The sequence below is a fragment of the Podarcis muralis genome, chromosome 17 (assembly GCF_964188315.1).
Source record: "Podarcis muralis chromosome 17, rPodMur119.hap1.1, whole genome shotgun sequence".
In the NCBI taxonomy this organism is placed as follows: Eukaryota; Metazoa; Chordata; class Lepidosauria; order Squamata; family Lacertidae; genus Podarcis; species Podarcis muralis.
This window is the reverse complement of record NC_135671.1, coordinates 25,386,596-25,399,587: the sequence shown is the minus strand read 5'-3', so window position 1 is coordinate 25,399,587 and position 12,992 is coordinate 25,386,596. Positions and strand designations below refer to the sequence as shown.

Here is a 12,992-nt window from a genome sequence, read left to right as displayed (position 1 = left end):
GAGCAAAAAATACGGTATATATATATATTTAAAAATGATGGAGGTGCAGCTGTCCCCATAGGCAAACCTGGTGCCCTGCACTAGGCGATGCAAAAAACATCAGGAAGCTCACCAGCTCTGGAGAAACAAAACACATTAAACTCCTGGGTGTGGCAAGCCAACAGCATTTCCAAAGATGATTTACTCACTCGTGAAAAGGATTAAAGAGCCGGCAAGTCTTCTGAAGAAGATCTGAAGAACTTGCTTGTGCAAAGGACAGGCAAAGTTGACCAAGACCAATTTAATTAGTTTGTAAAAAGAACAAAACCAGTTAATGATGTTACAAGTCAATAAACGTTGGCATAATTTGGTTTGCTCAATAACCAAAGCAGCAAAGAACGAAAAGGGTGTGAGGAAAGGAAAGGCAGAGAGATTCTAGGGTTGCCATATGTCTGGAATTTCCTGGACATACACGGAATACTGCACCCGCAAGCAGTGTCCGGGTGCGAATAGGCAAAAGGTCCGGGAAAATCCAGTAGTTGTATGGCAGTCCATGTCGGAAGTGTTGCTTTTGCCGATTTCCTCAAAAAATAAAAAAAAGCTCCGCAACTTTTCTTTCCGGATTTTGAAATATGGCAACCCTCCCAGACGCAAAATTCCATTGATTTCATAGAATACAGTGGTACCTCGCAAGACGAATGCCTCGCAAGATGGAAAACTCGCAAGACGAAAGGGTTTTTGGTTTTTTGAGTTGCTTCGCAAGACGATTTTCCCTATGGGCTTGCTTCGCAAGACGGAAACGTCTTGCAAGTTTGTTTCCTTTTTCTTAAAACCGTTAATACAGTTGCGACTTGACTTCGAGGAGCAACTCATAGCAAGCGGTGTGGTAGCCTTTTTTTGAGGTTTTTGAAGACTGGTGATTTTTGAAGCTTTTCCAAAACTTTTCCGAAACCGTGCTTCGCAAGGCGAAAAAAATCGCAAGGCGAAAAAACTCATGGAACGAATTAATTTCGTCTTGCGAGGCACCACTGTATAAAAATCACTCCAATGTGGAAGACTGATGTATATGTGACCCCAGACTAGGGTTTGTTTGTTAAATCACAAGTTAAACATAAGTTGTCCGACAGATGATTAAAAGCACAAGGCTTGTTTCTCTAAAGCTTGGCCTTGTTTTCTAAGCAGCTTCTGCCTTTAGCTGTGCCTGTACCTGGGGCAGGGGGACAAAGAAAACCATGGTTCACAAAGAGCGACAAGAGTCACACATCATGCCAAGCTATAGTTAAACCAAGTTCTGTGAGCAACCAACAAACCATGGCTTCAGGTTGTGGTTTGGTGGCAATAAATGAACTATCATTAAGCCTTTGGACAGGGCTCAGGCTACCAATGGAACTATGGTTTAATAAACCATGGTTTAGCATTATGTGCAAAAAAAGGCCTATGGATGTTTGCCAGCCTGATGAAATGCCTAGCATCTCTACCTCATGTGTAGTCGTTGATGGAGCTGCCAATTTCAGATTCTGAGTAGTGGTAACAGGGCCAGATTTAGGTTTGATGAGGCCCTAAGCTACTGAAGGTAATGGGGTCCTTTATATGTCCAGCTATCCTTTGTCAACAACAAATTGTCACTGTTTTTTGTGTTGGATATATGCTGTATGGTAATTTACAGACCTCACAGGTATCTAAAGCCATTTGCACATAACAAGATACGTATTTTATCAAAGTAATTGTTGAACTGAAATACAATTAAGAAGAAGTATATTAATAGTGAAATAAAATTAAGAAGAAGTATATTAACAGTGAAATAATTATTAAGCTCTAACTTAACGGACTATCATCGGTGCAAGTAAGAATTTTTTTTAATCATTACAATACTGTCTTATTTATTTTATAGTACGGTACATTTATTATCGCTTTCATTTTATGGATCAGTGGTCTCATTAGATATAATAATAATAGATTTTATTGCATTAGCCGTGTGGCCATAGCATGATATACATAGAAATAACAACATAAAATGGGGGTGGGGAGGTAAAAGTAGATATTGTCCTGGGCGAATACTTAAAAAAAAATAAAAATGGGGATAACAAAAGTGACAGGGGATTTAAAACATCGAGTGACAGATAGTACAAAAACAAAAAGACAAAAACTGCTGAGGCTGGAGGAGGATCATTAAGAGGTCCTTCATCTCCTCAGATTTGTCCTAGCTCCTTGTCCTTGTACAATAAGGCTACTTGGAACTTCGTTCGATTGTGCGGCGTATCGACTGCAGCTGTGGTGTTAAAGAAGAAGTTGGTGCCGCTTTCCTCTTCATCACACTAAGCAGGAAGTTAGCTGTCATCTCGGTAATCCAACAATCAGAATCCTGCAAAAGAAGGGACACTATCCAAGGCTGGATTGGGAGATGAAGCTTGTTCACGAGAGGAGTTAGAAACCGAGATCTTTCATCTGTCCAGTTGGGACAGAAGAGCATTACATGTTCCATAGTCTCCAGAGTCGTGTCATTACAGGTGCATGTTCTATTTGCGATGGGAACTCTAGAATAACGACCCGACAGAACTGCTGTAGGAAAACAGTTGAGACGGGCACAGGTAAAGGCCCTTCGCTTAGTCTCCGAAGAAATTGTGAGGCAGTATAGAGGGATCCCTTCAGGGGGTGGAATAGCTAGGGCTAGGCCTGAACACGGTCCTCTTGCATGGGAAGCTGTGTTAGAGAAGTCAAGTTGCTGTAGCTTCTTTTTAATTGAAGGTAGGGCCGCCAGGCTAATACACTCTAAGTTAAGAACAGTTTTACAATTCAGATTGAGAAGAGAGCGGAGTTTGAGGTTAATTGTAGTTTTCCAAGGGGAATTATGAATATCTCTTAGGATCAGATTGGAGAAACCACCTCTAATTTGAGCATCCGATGCTAATAAGTGGGAGCTATAGGAAATGGCTCGACTCCATGCTCGTTTTACAATTGAGGGCTGGGCGAACTCAAGTCGTAGGGCTGCACCTGAGACACATCTCGGGACGCCGGAAAGAGATCTCAGAAACATGTGAAGTGGGCGATCCAAGTTACCTGATATTGCTGTAGTCCATACTTCGCAGCCATATAATAATTTAGGGACAACTTTGGCATTAAATATTTGAATTGCTGCTGGAAGGTGTTTGCCGCCCTTCTGGTGGTAAAATCGGACAATAGCATTAGAGGTCGTGGTTGCAGCGAGAAAGGCAGATTGTAGATGGGTGGTCCAGGAGAGATTATAAGTGAATATTAAGCCTAGATATTTAAAGGCTTTTACCTTTTCTAAGTAGCCACCTGTGATCTTAAGCGGCTCCAGCTTGAGTTTGCGGGAACGAGTGAAGTGGAGGACTTTCGATTTTTTATAATTAATATTAAGAGCTTCCGCCTTACAATAGGCGATAAATGCATTAACTGCATTTGCTAGGTCCGCAGCTGTTCTGGATAAGATGACGGCATCATCTGCATAGAAAAGGGAAGCAACGGGGTGGCCCGCTAAGTGAGGAGGATACTTAGTTGCTAGCTTCAAAGGGGTAATTGCATCATGAAGATAGAGATTAAACAGTAAAGGGGCCAAGAGACAACCTTGTCGGACGCCCTTGGCCGTTGGGAATGGAGTGGTAAGGGAGCCGTTGGGACCACTTCGAACGCGAGCTGTGGTATTTGAATAAAGGGAAATAATTAGGGAGAGGAGGTGCGGATCAATTCCCAGATGGGCAAGTTTGGACCATAATCTCTGCCTAGGAATGGAATCAAAGGCGGCCTCCAGGTCCATGAAAGCGGCAAATAGGTGGCCTTGCCTTGGTGCAGTGTATTTACTGGCAAGGTGATAGAGAGTTAGACAGTGGTCCATGGTTGATGCTGACTTTCGGAAGCCAATCTGTTCTGGTGGTAGAATGTTCCTCTCATGGACCCATGAAAGAAGTTCTTCCAGTAAAACAGCGGCAAATATTTTCCCCGGAATAGATAATAAACTGATGGGGCGATAGTTCCTAGGGATGTTTGGTTGGCCGCCTTTGAAGATCAGAACTATTATAGCTTCTCTCCAGGAGTCGGGGATGTCTAGGGCGGAGGAGATAGCGGTGAATACAAGAGTCAGCTGTTCGCTCCACCAAAGAGGATCAGTCAGGAAAAGGTCCAACGGGACCATGTCTGGGCCGGGGGCCTTATTCCTTCGCATGGACATTATGATGTTGAAGATGCGAGTTGAGGTAAAGTTTACTGAGGAGGTGGGACTAAGAGAACAGGAACAGAGGTCCGACGGGGATTGAAGGTGATCTGTAAGATGATTTGGAGAAGCGAAACTGGTTGAATAATAGGCAATCCATTCGTCAGCGGAAATCTGGGTAGCTGGATTGAATGGTGCCGAAGGTCTAACTAAGCGCCAGAAGGAGCGGGAGTCATGCCTCTCTACAGCCGAACGAAGAGTGGACCAAGCCTCAAGGATGTGCTGCTGTTTCTTGCAATGAATCATGTTTCTGTATGTCCTTTTAATATCTATGAGCTTTGCACGGGTTTGGGGGTCATTGGAAAATTTGATGATTCTGACCATTTTCCTGATTCGCCTTCTTAGGGCTTTACATTCCTTGTCAAACCAAGGTGATTCAGAGAAGAGGCGTTGGTGGGTAGGCGAGGTGGTGGTTATGTAAGTTGTTGAGAAAGCATCAATTAATTTCCGGTATTGGTCAGCGGGCAGAATTGGGTCAGAGGGAACTGCAGGCATATCAAATGATTTTTGTATGTCCAGGGCAAGAGAGGAGCTGAGGCTTGTCCATTTCTTTGTTTTGTATACAGGGTGGCTTTGTGCCGTGGAACTATAGTTTGAGGGGGCTGAAAATGGCTCTATTAGGTTTAACAATAGAGTCAATGGAAGGTGGTCACCACCAAAATATTCAGCCACTTCCATTTTTGTAGAAATTGAGAATAGCTCCGGCGTCAATAAAATGTAGTCGACAACACTGGTTCCTCGGGAAGTGATGCACGTTAGCTGCTGCGAGGACAAGGGAGTAACGTTGCCATTCGCGATGCAGAGATCGTTTTCCATGGCCAATTGGGCCATCAGCCTCCCCGACGCATTTGTTATAGGATCAAGAGAGCATCTGTTTCCCCAGGGGGGCTGCAGGGGATTGTCCAGGAGTGCTGCGGAAGATAATATACCATCGTCGTTGGGACCTATTCTTGCATTAAAGTCGCCTAAGAGGATTTGAGGAAGTCCTGGGTTAGTTGTTTGAAGATCATGGAGCCAAGACGAAAGTTCAGACCACTTTTCATTGCGGTCGGAATCATTAATTACTGGGGGCAGATATACTGTAGTTATCAACCATGGGCTTTTGGTCTTTGGAAGATGGATCTTTATAGTGAGAAAGTAAGGGGAAGATTTAATTTCCTCGCAAATAGTGAGGGATAAGCTTGTTGAAATAAGACAGGCGAGGCCAACTTGGGGGCGACCCCTGTTGGTTAGTTTGCGAGCACAGGAGCTAAAGGAGCAATAATTTGGGAGAGCGATACTTTGTTGGGACCAGGTCTCTTGGAGGCACACAATGTCAAAAGAAGAGATGAAGTTTATTGCCTCAGGATCCATTTGCTTTGTCGCCCAGCCGTTAACATTCCAGGAGACAATTTTAAGGCTCTGGGATGAGTTGGATGCGTCTTTTAAGGAAAGAACTGCTTTTGCTTGATTTGTGAGTGAGGATTGAGCCTGTTTATTTCTAATGATGTCGAATTTCCGCGGAGATGGGGAGCCGGCTGGTGTTTGCCTCAGGTCTGATCTTTGTCAATTATTTCCCAAGGTGCTTTTAGGGATTACTCTTTTATGAGCCGACCCATTGCTCTCCATACATGGCAAACTAGCCAAGTGTTCTATAGTTTCGGCTGTTAAATGTTGAATACTGACATTGGTGGTCACCGGGCCTTTGAAGTGTGTTATCTCTTTCCGTAGGTATTCTTCCGGTACCTGATTGTGGCCTAATTCTGCCTCGTCTAGGTACCTCAGCTTGTCCCAAGAGCCTGGTGAGTTCACCTTAGGGATGGTTCTCCTTATTGGAGGTGGTGTAGTGTTCTCTTCAATGTGCTGGGCTTCCTTGATTGAAGGTAGGTTAATCTCAGCCATTGTCTGAAGGTAACGTGGCCGACAGGCTGCTGTGTTTTGTTCTTGTATAGGGTTCAAATTATAGGAGGTCTGGTCCTTTTTATGGGCGTCCACATTGATTTCCTTATTTATATTGTTACAGGAAAAATCCGAGGGCTCCCTTGGACAAAACAAAGACACCAACCAGGATAACTTGGAGCAAAACAGCAGCCTGTAGGCTTGGCCTTTATTGAACTGATGCATCAGGGTGTTCCCCTCACTTGCAGGAGAGAGGAAAGACCCAGAAAAATAGTGTGCAAGGTCTTATAAAAACTTTTGAAATTCCCCTCCTCTAGGTCAAGCCCACCCCCAGAAACATCATGCATACATTACAGAAAGGAGGGGTTGAGGGAGGAGTTGGTGGTAACCTGAGTGTCTTGTCACCTGGCTGGTTCCTCCTTTCCCCCCTCCCCATGAGTCACTTCCAGGAGACAAAGGGGAGTTTGCAGTTTCCTGCCCCCAGAGGGAAGATCTGATCATTGTCCTTTGTTTCAGTCCGTGTTGAATCCACTCCCATATGCAAGTTCTTTGTGGCCTTGATTGTCTTCTGTCTGGGATCATCTGGGCAGGGCTCCTGCAGATGTGCTGAGATGTGCTGAGATGGTGGAGGGATTATGGCTGACCAGGAATAAGTCACCCCCCTTTGTTAGTTCTTGTCATATGGAGTAAAATAAAAATGGAACAGTGCAAATCCGATGTATGGTTGATTTTCTATGAATTTATAACAGAAATGTGGCATATGTAGTGTGTGAGTGTGTGTGTGTGTGTGTGAAGTTTGTACAAGCAGAATGATTGGGGTGGGGGGGTTCCTGCTACAATATCTCTCCCAGCCAGCTTAATTCTTAGCATATCTAGTCTTTCTAATATTTCAGTTTGTATTGGAGATGGAAAATGGCAAAATTGCCTAATTAAGGTATTTTCTTCCACGGAGAAAAGGTCCTCATCTTCATTCTCTTGAAATTGCAGGTCTTGCAGGTGAGCATCTTTCCTTTTTAGTTTTTGAGGCTCTTGTTTCTGGAGACCAGGCCAGGTTTTGGGAGGTTGTTTCTCCTTACTAGGGTTTGCATGCTTTGCTTCCAGAAGGGGATTCGGTGGTGCCTTGTTTTCAAAAAATCTGAGAATTTTTATCTGGGCCTTTAAGAATATATATCTTTATCTGTAAATAAACTTGGCCAGGTTCTGGTCTCTAAATGTGATCATTGCTCTCATTGAACAACCATCATGATGCAAATAATCTACAGAAGTAATGTCATATGGCTTTACTGCTCCTGGCAATATATCATTCAGAATGTTCAAGGAGCTCATTCTTCGATCTTTCCCTGTAAGGAAGCCCTTTGATTTTGGGAAGTTTGTAAATACCAATTTTGGGGGATTTAAAATCAGGTTCCAACATCTTGCCTGAGTAAAGGCTTGCCCATCTTGTATAATGTTGTCACCGCGATTGGGCATTGCATCGTCCCCATTTCCCAATTTGCTAAGCGGATTGCTGCCTTCATTAGATAGTAAAATTCATGTTAAATTGCTGTTTTAGGGGTTGTTTTTAAAAGCCTGGAACGGATTAGTCCGTTTTTCATTACTTTCTATGAGAAAGCATGCCTTGGTTTTGGAACGCTTTGCTTTTGGAATGGATTTCTGGAACAGCTTAAATTTGAGAAGCAAGGTACCACTGTATATAGAAATGAGCAAACCAGTGATATGTTAGGGAGCAGGCTAGCATTACTTACATTACCATGACTTACATCATAGGAGCCTACAGAACACAAAACACTGTTGCTGTATGTAGGTTTTATTTTATTTGTTTTTTTATCTCATATTTTGGCAATGTACATCCAGGTGTTTTTTCCCCTTTAATTTTTTTGGGGGGCCAAGAGAGTGGGGCCCTAAACTATAGCTTGTTTAGCTTAAACGTAAATCCGGCACTGAGTGGTAATGTCAAAACATTGGGCGGAGGGTGGGGGGGAAATACCCCGTGTCTGAAATTAGTTATGCGGTTGCTGGAAACTAATTAGAAGGCATGGAAACACGCAGGTAATATATCCCATAATAAAAGTAGGGCATACATCACATCTTTGAGCCTGCTGCAATCATCTGGGGTGTGGTTCCCGGAAACATCAGTAGGGAGTGTGACTGAAAAACAATGCAAACAAAGGCTGGATCTGCCTAACAACTGCAGTTGAAATTGAAGATGTGAGATTGACAGAAACTGAACATGAAATTACATTGTAGTAAGGAGTGGTGACTCCTGCCAACCTAGCAGTTCAAACGTATGTCAAAGTGCAAGTAGATAAATAGGTACCGCTCCAGCGGGAAGGTAAACGGTGTTTCCATGCACTGCTCTGGTTTGCCAGAAGCGGCTTAGTCATGCTGGCCACATGACCCGGAAGCTGTACGCCGGCTCCCTCGGCCAATAAAGCGAGATGAGCGCCGCAACCCCAGAGTTGGCCATGACTGGACCTAATGGTCAGGGTTCCCTTTACCTTTTTAAGGAGTGGTGAGGTCTTTTTCAGGAGAATTTTGCTATCCGTGGATACTGAAGTCTGTTCTTAGAAGACTGCACCGCTCATATTTTTTATTTATTTTTAACACGTGGGTGAATGGAGAACTGGGCAAGAAATAGGAGAAAGCTTTCCCATAATTCCTTACTGAGTCCATCCCTCACCTGAAACAACACAGGTGTTGGATTGCAGCCTGAAAGTTTGCAAAGTAAACTATTGCCGTTCTGAAGTTAAGCAAGCCTGGTCCTTTTTAAGAGAAGTGGGAAGGTTGCCTGGGAATCTTACACACAATTCCTTCAGCTGTTGGGAATTAGGAAACAGTGGGGTGTGTAAAAAGAGCTTAAAACGTGGGATAAATCAGCCTTGCACAATATAGAGTTAAGTAGCTGATGAAAGCTTGGACCTGAATCATAGAATTGTGGAGTTGGGGTCATCTAGTCCAACCCCCGCAATGCAGGAATCTCAGCTAAAGCATCCGTGGCAGATGATTCTCTAGAAGAGAAGAGAGGAGAGGAGAGGAGAGGAGAGGAGAGGAAAAGGCTCTTCTACCCACAAGGAATGAGGGTGAATTTTATTTGTGCTGCCTTTTCTATGCTGCTTATTCTTGATCTTATGAATTTATTACTTCAACCACAACACCTATCTCTTTCATTGCAGCAGATCCAATGGGGTCAAGCTGTATTATGTGAGTGATGGAAACCGAGATATGAAAGCTAGGAGCTAAATGGCAACTTAAACCTAGGTTATGGGTGCAACAATGGAATGTCTAGGCGCACTTTTTATATACAGTGGTACCTCTAGATACGAATGGGATCAGTTCCGGAGCCCCGTTTGCATCTAGAAGCGATGGCAGGTCTGCGCACGCGCGTGTCGCTTTTCGCCGCTTCTACGCATGCGCGTGACGTCATTTTGAGCGTGTGCGCATGCGCTCCGCTACTTCCGGGTTGCAGCAGAGCTCAACTCGAATGCGCTCAACTCGAAGCGTATTCAACCCGAGGTATGACTGTATATATATATCAAGAATACAAAGCTGAAAATGAATGAACTGCAGCTAAAATATTATGTTCGTTTTTCACGCAGTCTAGGCCAGGGGTCAGCAAACTTTTTCAGCAGGGGGCCGGTCCACTGTCCCTCAGACCTTGTGGGGGGCTGGACTATATTTTGAAAAAATAAATAAAAAATGAATGAATTTGTATGCCCCACCAATAACCCAGAGATGCATTTTAAATAAAAGGGCAGGGCACAATCTACTCATAAAACACGCTGATTCAGTTTGCAGGCTGGATTTAGAAGGCAATTGGGCTGGATCCGGCCCCCGGTCCTTAGTTTGCCTACCCATGGTCTAGTTCTTCCCCTGCCCACCCCCCTAATATTCTTAAGAGGGTCTCCAGAGAGTAGCTGGATGTGGGAAGGCAGAAAAAGGTCCTCCTTTCCTTCCACTCTGCAGCTTTAATCTGAAATCTTAGGCGCAGTACTGCGCCCAGAGCTCAGGAACTGCTCGTGCTAATGAAATTCCCTGTTGCAAAATGCGCCCAGAGCAAGGGGTGTTTCGAATGCTGGTGAGAGTCTGGTGCAGCTTGTAACAAGGCAAGGAAGGCCGAGGAGGGAACCTTAATGAAGATCCCTTTTCTAAAGACCCAAGATTTCCACACAGCCCGAGAGGTTCTGCTCTGGCATCAGTTTGAACTTTGAAGGACATAAAGAGCAGAAGCAGGGGGGGATCTATCCAGGACAGCTAACATTTAAAAATCCCAAGTGCAATATTTCAAACCACACAGTTCTTCCTCTAAATTGGAAATTAGCATTTTTGATATTCGGTGTTCTCTCTTGTAAATATTGGGTCTCTTGTATGGCATTCCGGAGACCATTAAGAGTTGCACTGTAATCTTAACATATATATTTTGTATATATTTTCACAAACAGGCACACTCCTACATTGACGCAAATTAAGATCATTAGGAGGCTGCCACCAAAGGAATACGCAAACTGCGCCGCGCGCCTATAGGAAGCAATGGCAGAGCAATTCTACAGGCCTGTCCTGCTCGTCATGCAAATGAAGTGGGCGGAGTCGACATGGGCGGAAGAGTCGAACTCGGATGCTGGCAGGAAGCCCACGACGCGCTTTCCCTTCTTCTTTTTTTAAAGGGCACGGTGGGCGGGGCGTGATATGTAGATAACGAGCGCGGGGGCCGTTTCTATAGGTCGGGCCTGCCCGTCATGCAAATACAGTGGGTGGAGTCGGGATGTGTGAGTGTGTGTAGAAACAGAACGCTGGCTGCCGGCAGAAGGAAGACTAAGCGCTTCCTTTAAAAAAAAAAAAATGCACGGTGGGCGGGGCGTGAAATGCAGGCGGACGAGCGGGCGCTTCCATAGGTCAGTCCTGCTCGTCATGCAAATACAGTGGGCGGAGTCGACACGAGGCGGAGCTCGGTGTGTGTGTGTGTGTGTGTAGAACGTCGACTGCCCCCACTTTTTGCGTGTGTGACTTTTAAATGCAGAGGGCGGGGCGTGATATGCAGATGAGGAGCGGGCGCGAGCCGGGCGGGTAGGAGGGCGCCGGCAAACAGCCGCCTGAGGTGGATTCAGTCAGAGAAGAGCCGCCGCCGCCAACCGACCTGACGGACTCTAAGCTGGAAGCGAAGGGCTGAGGGAGGGTCTTGCTGCCACGGCGCTCCTGGATCCCCTCACATCCTGACCCGAGAGAGAGAGAGCCTCACCGCCCTTCACACGAGACGAGCCCGGCCCCGCGGGGAATATGGCGAGTGTCAGAAATGGAACCGAAGGGACGAGCGCAGGAGGAGGAGGAGGAGGAGGCGAAGAGGTAACGCCGTGGGCGCGGGGGGAGGGGGAGAGGGGGGCGAGAGTTCCGTGTCACACACGCGTGAACGTGTGAATGCCGTTACGCCAGTGCCGAACGCGTGAATCCCTTCCGTAGGTGATGGATGGACAAGGCGCGTCGGGTTGTTCGTCGAGTTTCCGATATGGGTCGAAAGGTCGGTGCGGGGGAAAGGATGGAGATGGAGGTGGGGGGGGAGAGAAGGTTTTCTCCTCCTCTCACTTTCTCGCCTCCTGGCGACCAACAGGTGCTGCTGTGTTGGATTTACGTAAAAGCTAAACAAGCTAGAGCTTCGGGCCCCACTCTCTTGGAGACCCAAAAATAAATAAATAAATAAAAACCCTGGATGTACATTTCCAAAATATAAGATAAAAACAAATAAAATAAAGCCTACATACAGCAACAGTGTTTTGTGTTGTAGGTTCATATTTGTTATGTGAAAATGGCTTTAGATACCTATGAGGTCCATAAATTAGCATATAGCATATATTCAACATTAAAAAAAACAGCGACAATTTGTTGTTGACAAAGGACAGCTGGGCATATAAAGGGCCCCATTACCTTCAGTTGCTTAGGGCCTCATCACACTGAAATCCAGCCCCGATGTGATCCCATAAATATCGAATGGTAAGTTCAATAATGGTAAATTCAAATCCCGCCCGAAAGGATTGGGGGGGGGGGAGGAATAAAAAGCCAAAACAGAACTCTTGCATCTTTTTTTTTAATGTGATGGTCAGCAACGATGCTGTGTTGCAAAATTACGTAGAATCATTCAGAAGTGAGCTCTCATTATCCCTTGAGGTGCTTTCGTTATTTATTAGGTGTACAACACCCTTTGTGTCATTATCATAATTCGTCTAGGGGTGTAGCCAGGATTTACGTTGAGTGTGTGTGTGTCACGGGCAGGACACCCACCTGTCATCACCCTCTGTCTGGCTCTGTCTTAGCAGATTCAAAATGAAACGTCTCGGCCACAGTTGTTTTATTTTCTTTTGAGCCCAAGTGCTCAGGAAAAAAAACCCCTGTCAAGATATTCTACTTTTAGTTAAGTATTTTTATTTATTCATTTGATTTGGCCCAGGGCAGCTGTCCCCTGAATTCATCTGTTCAGGAATTGCTTTGAAGCTCAGAAAAGAATTCCAGAGCTGCAGCCTCCAAATAAGTGATAGCAGTTCATGGTACAAAGCTTGCAGACATCATGCCCAAGTATCCTCGTCTCTTTTTATTATATTTACCATTACACATATATCCCACCTTACTTCCAAGGGGTTAACGGTAGCATGCATGTTTTCTCCCTCCTGATTTTTATCTTCCCAACAAATCAGTGACTGAGAGACTGTGACTGGCTAAATGAGGATTTGAACCCAGGTCCTGGTTCAACACTTTAACCACAATGACTCCCACAGTCTCTTCTAACCTGATATGTTTGTAGCTGTCAGAATGCCCCTTATCTGGGAAGACCCCAAACGTAGATCAAATAGAATATCTCTAGCAGCCTCATGTTAAGTCGTTACTATATATGATTCCTGCAGCTGTTTTAAGCTGAAGTCATGGT

General features: G+C 44.9%; 1 protein-coding gene across 2 annotated transcripts in view; it reads left to right on the top strand.

The window, feature by feature from the left end:
- Positions 1-11,092: 11,092 nt before the first annotated feature.
- TTC39B (tetratricopeptide repeat domain 39B) overlaps positions 11,093-12,992 on the top strand; it is a 56,160-nt gene continuing 54,260 nt past the window's right edge. For both annotated transcript variants that reach the window (XM_028712210.2, XM_028712209.2), the window contains exon 1: positions 11,093-11,422. In XM_028712210.2, coding sequence (XP_028568043.2) covers positions 11,373-11,422 — 50 coding nt within the window. In that variant the 5' untranslated portion in view covers positions 11,093-11,372. The remainder of the gene's footprint in view (positions 11,423-12,992) is intronic.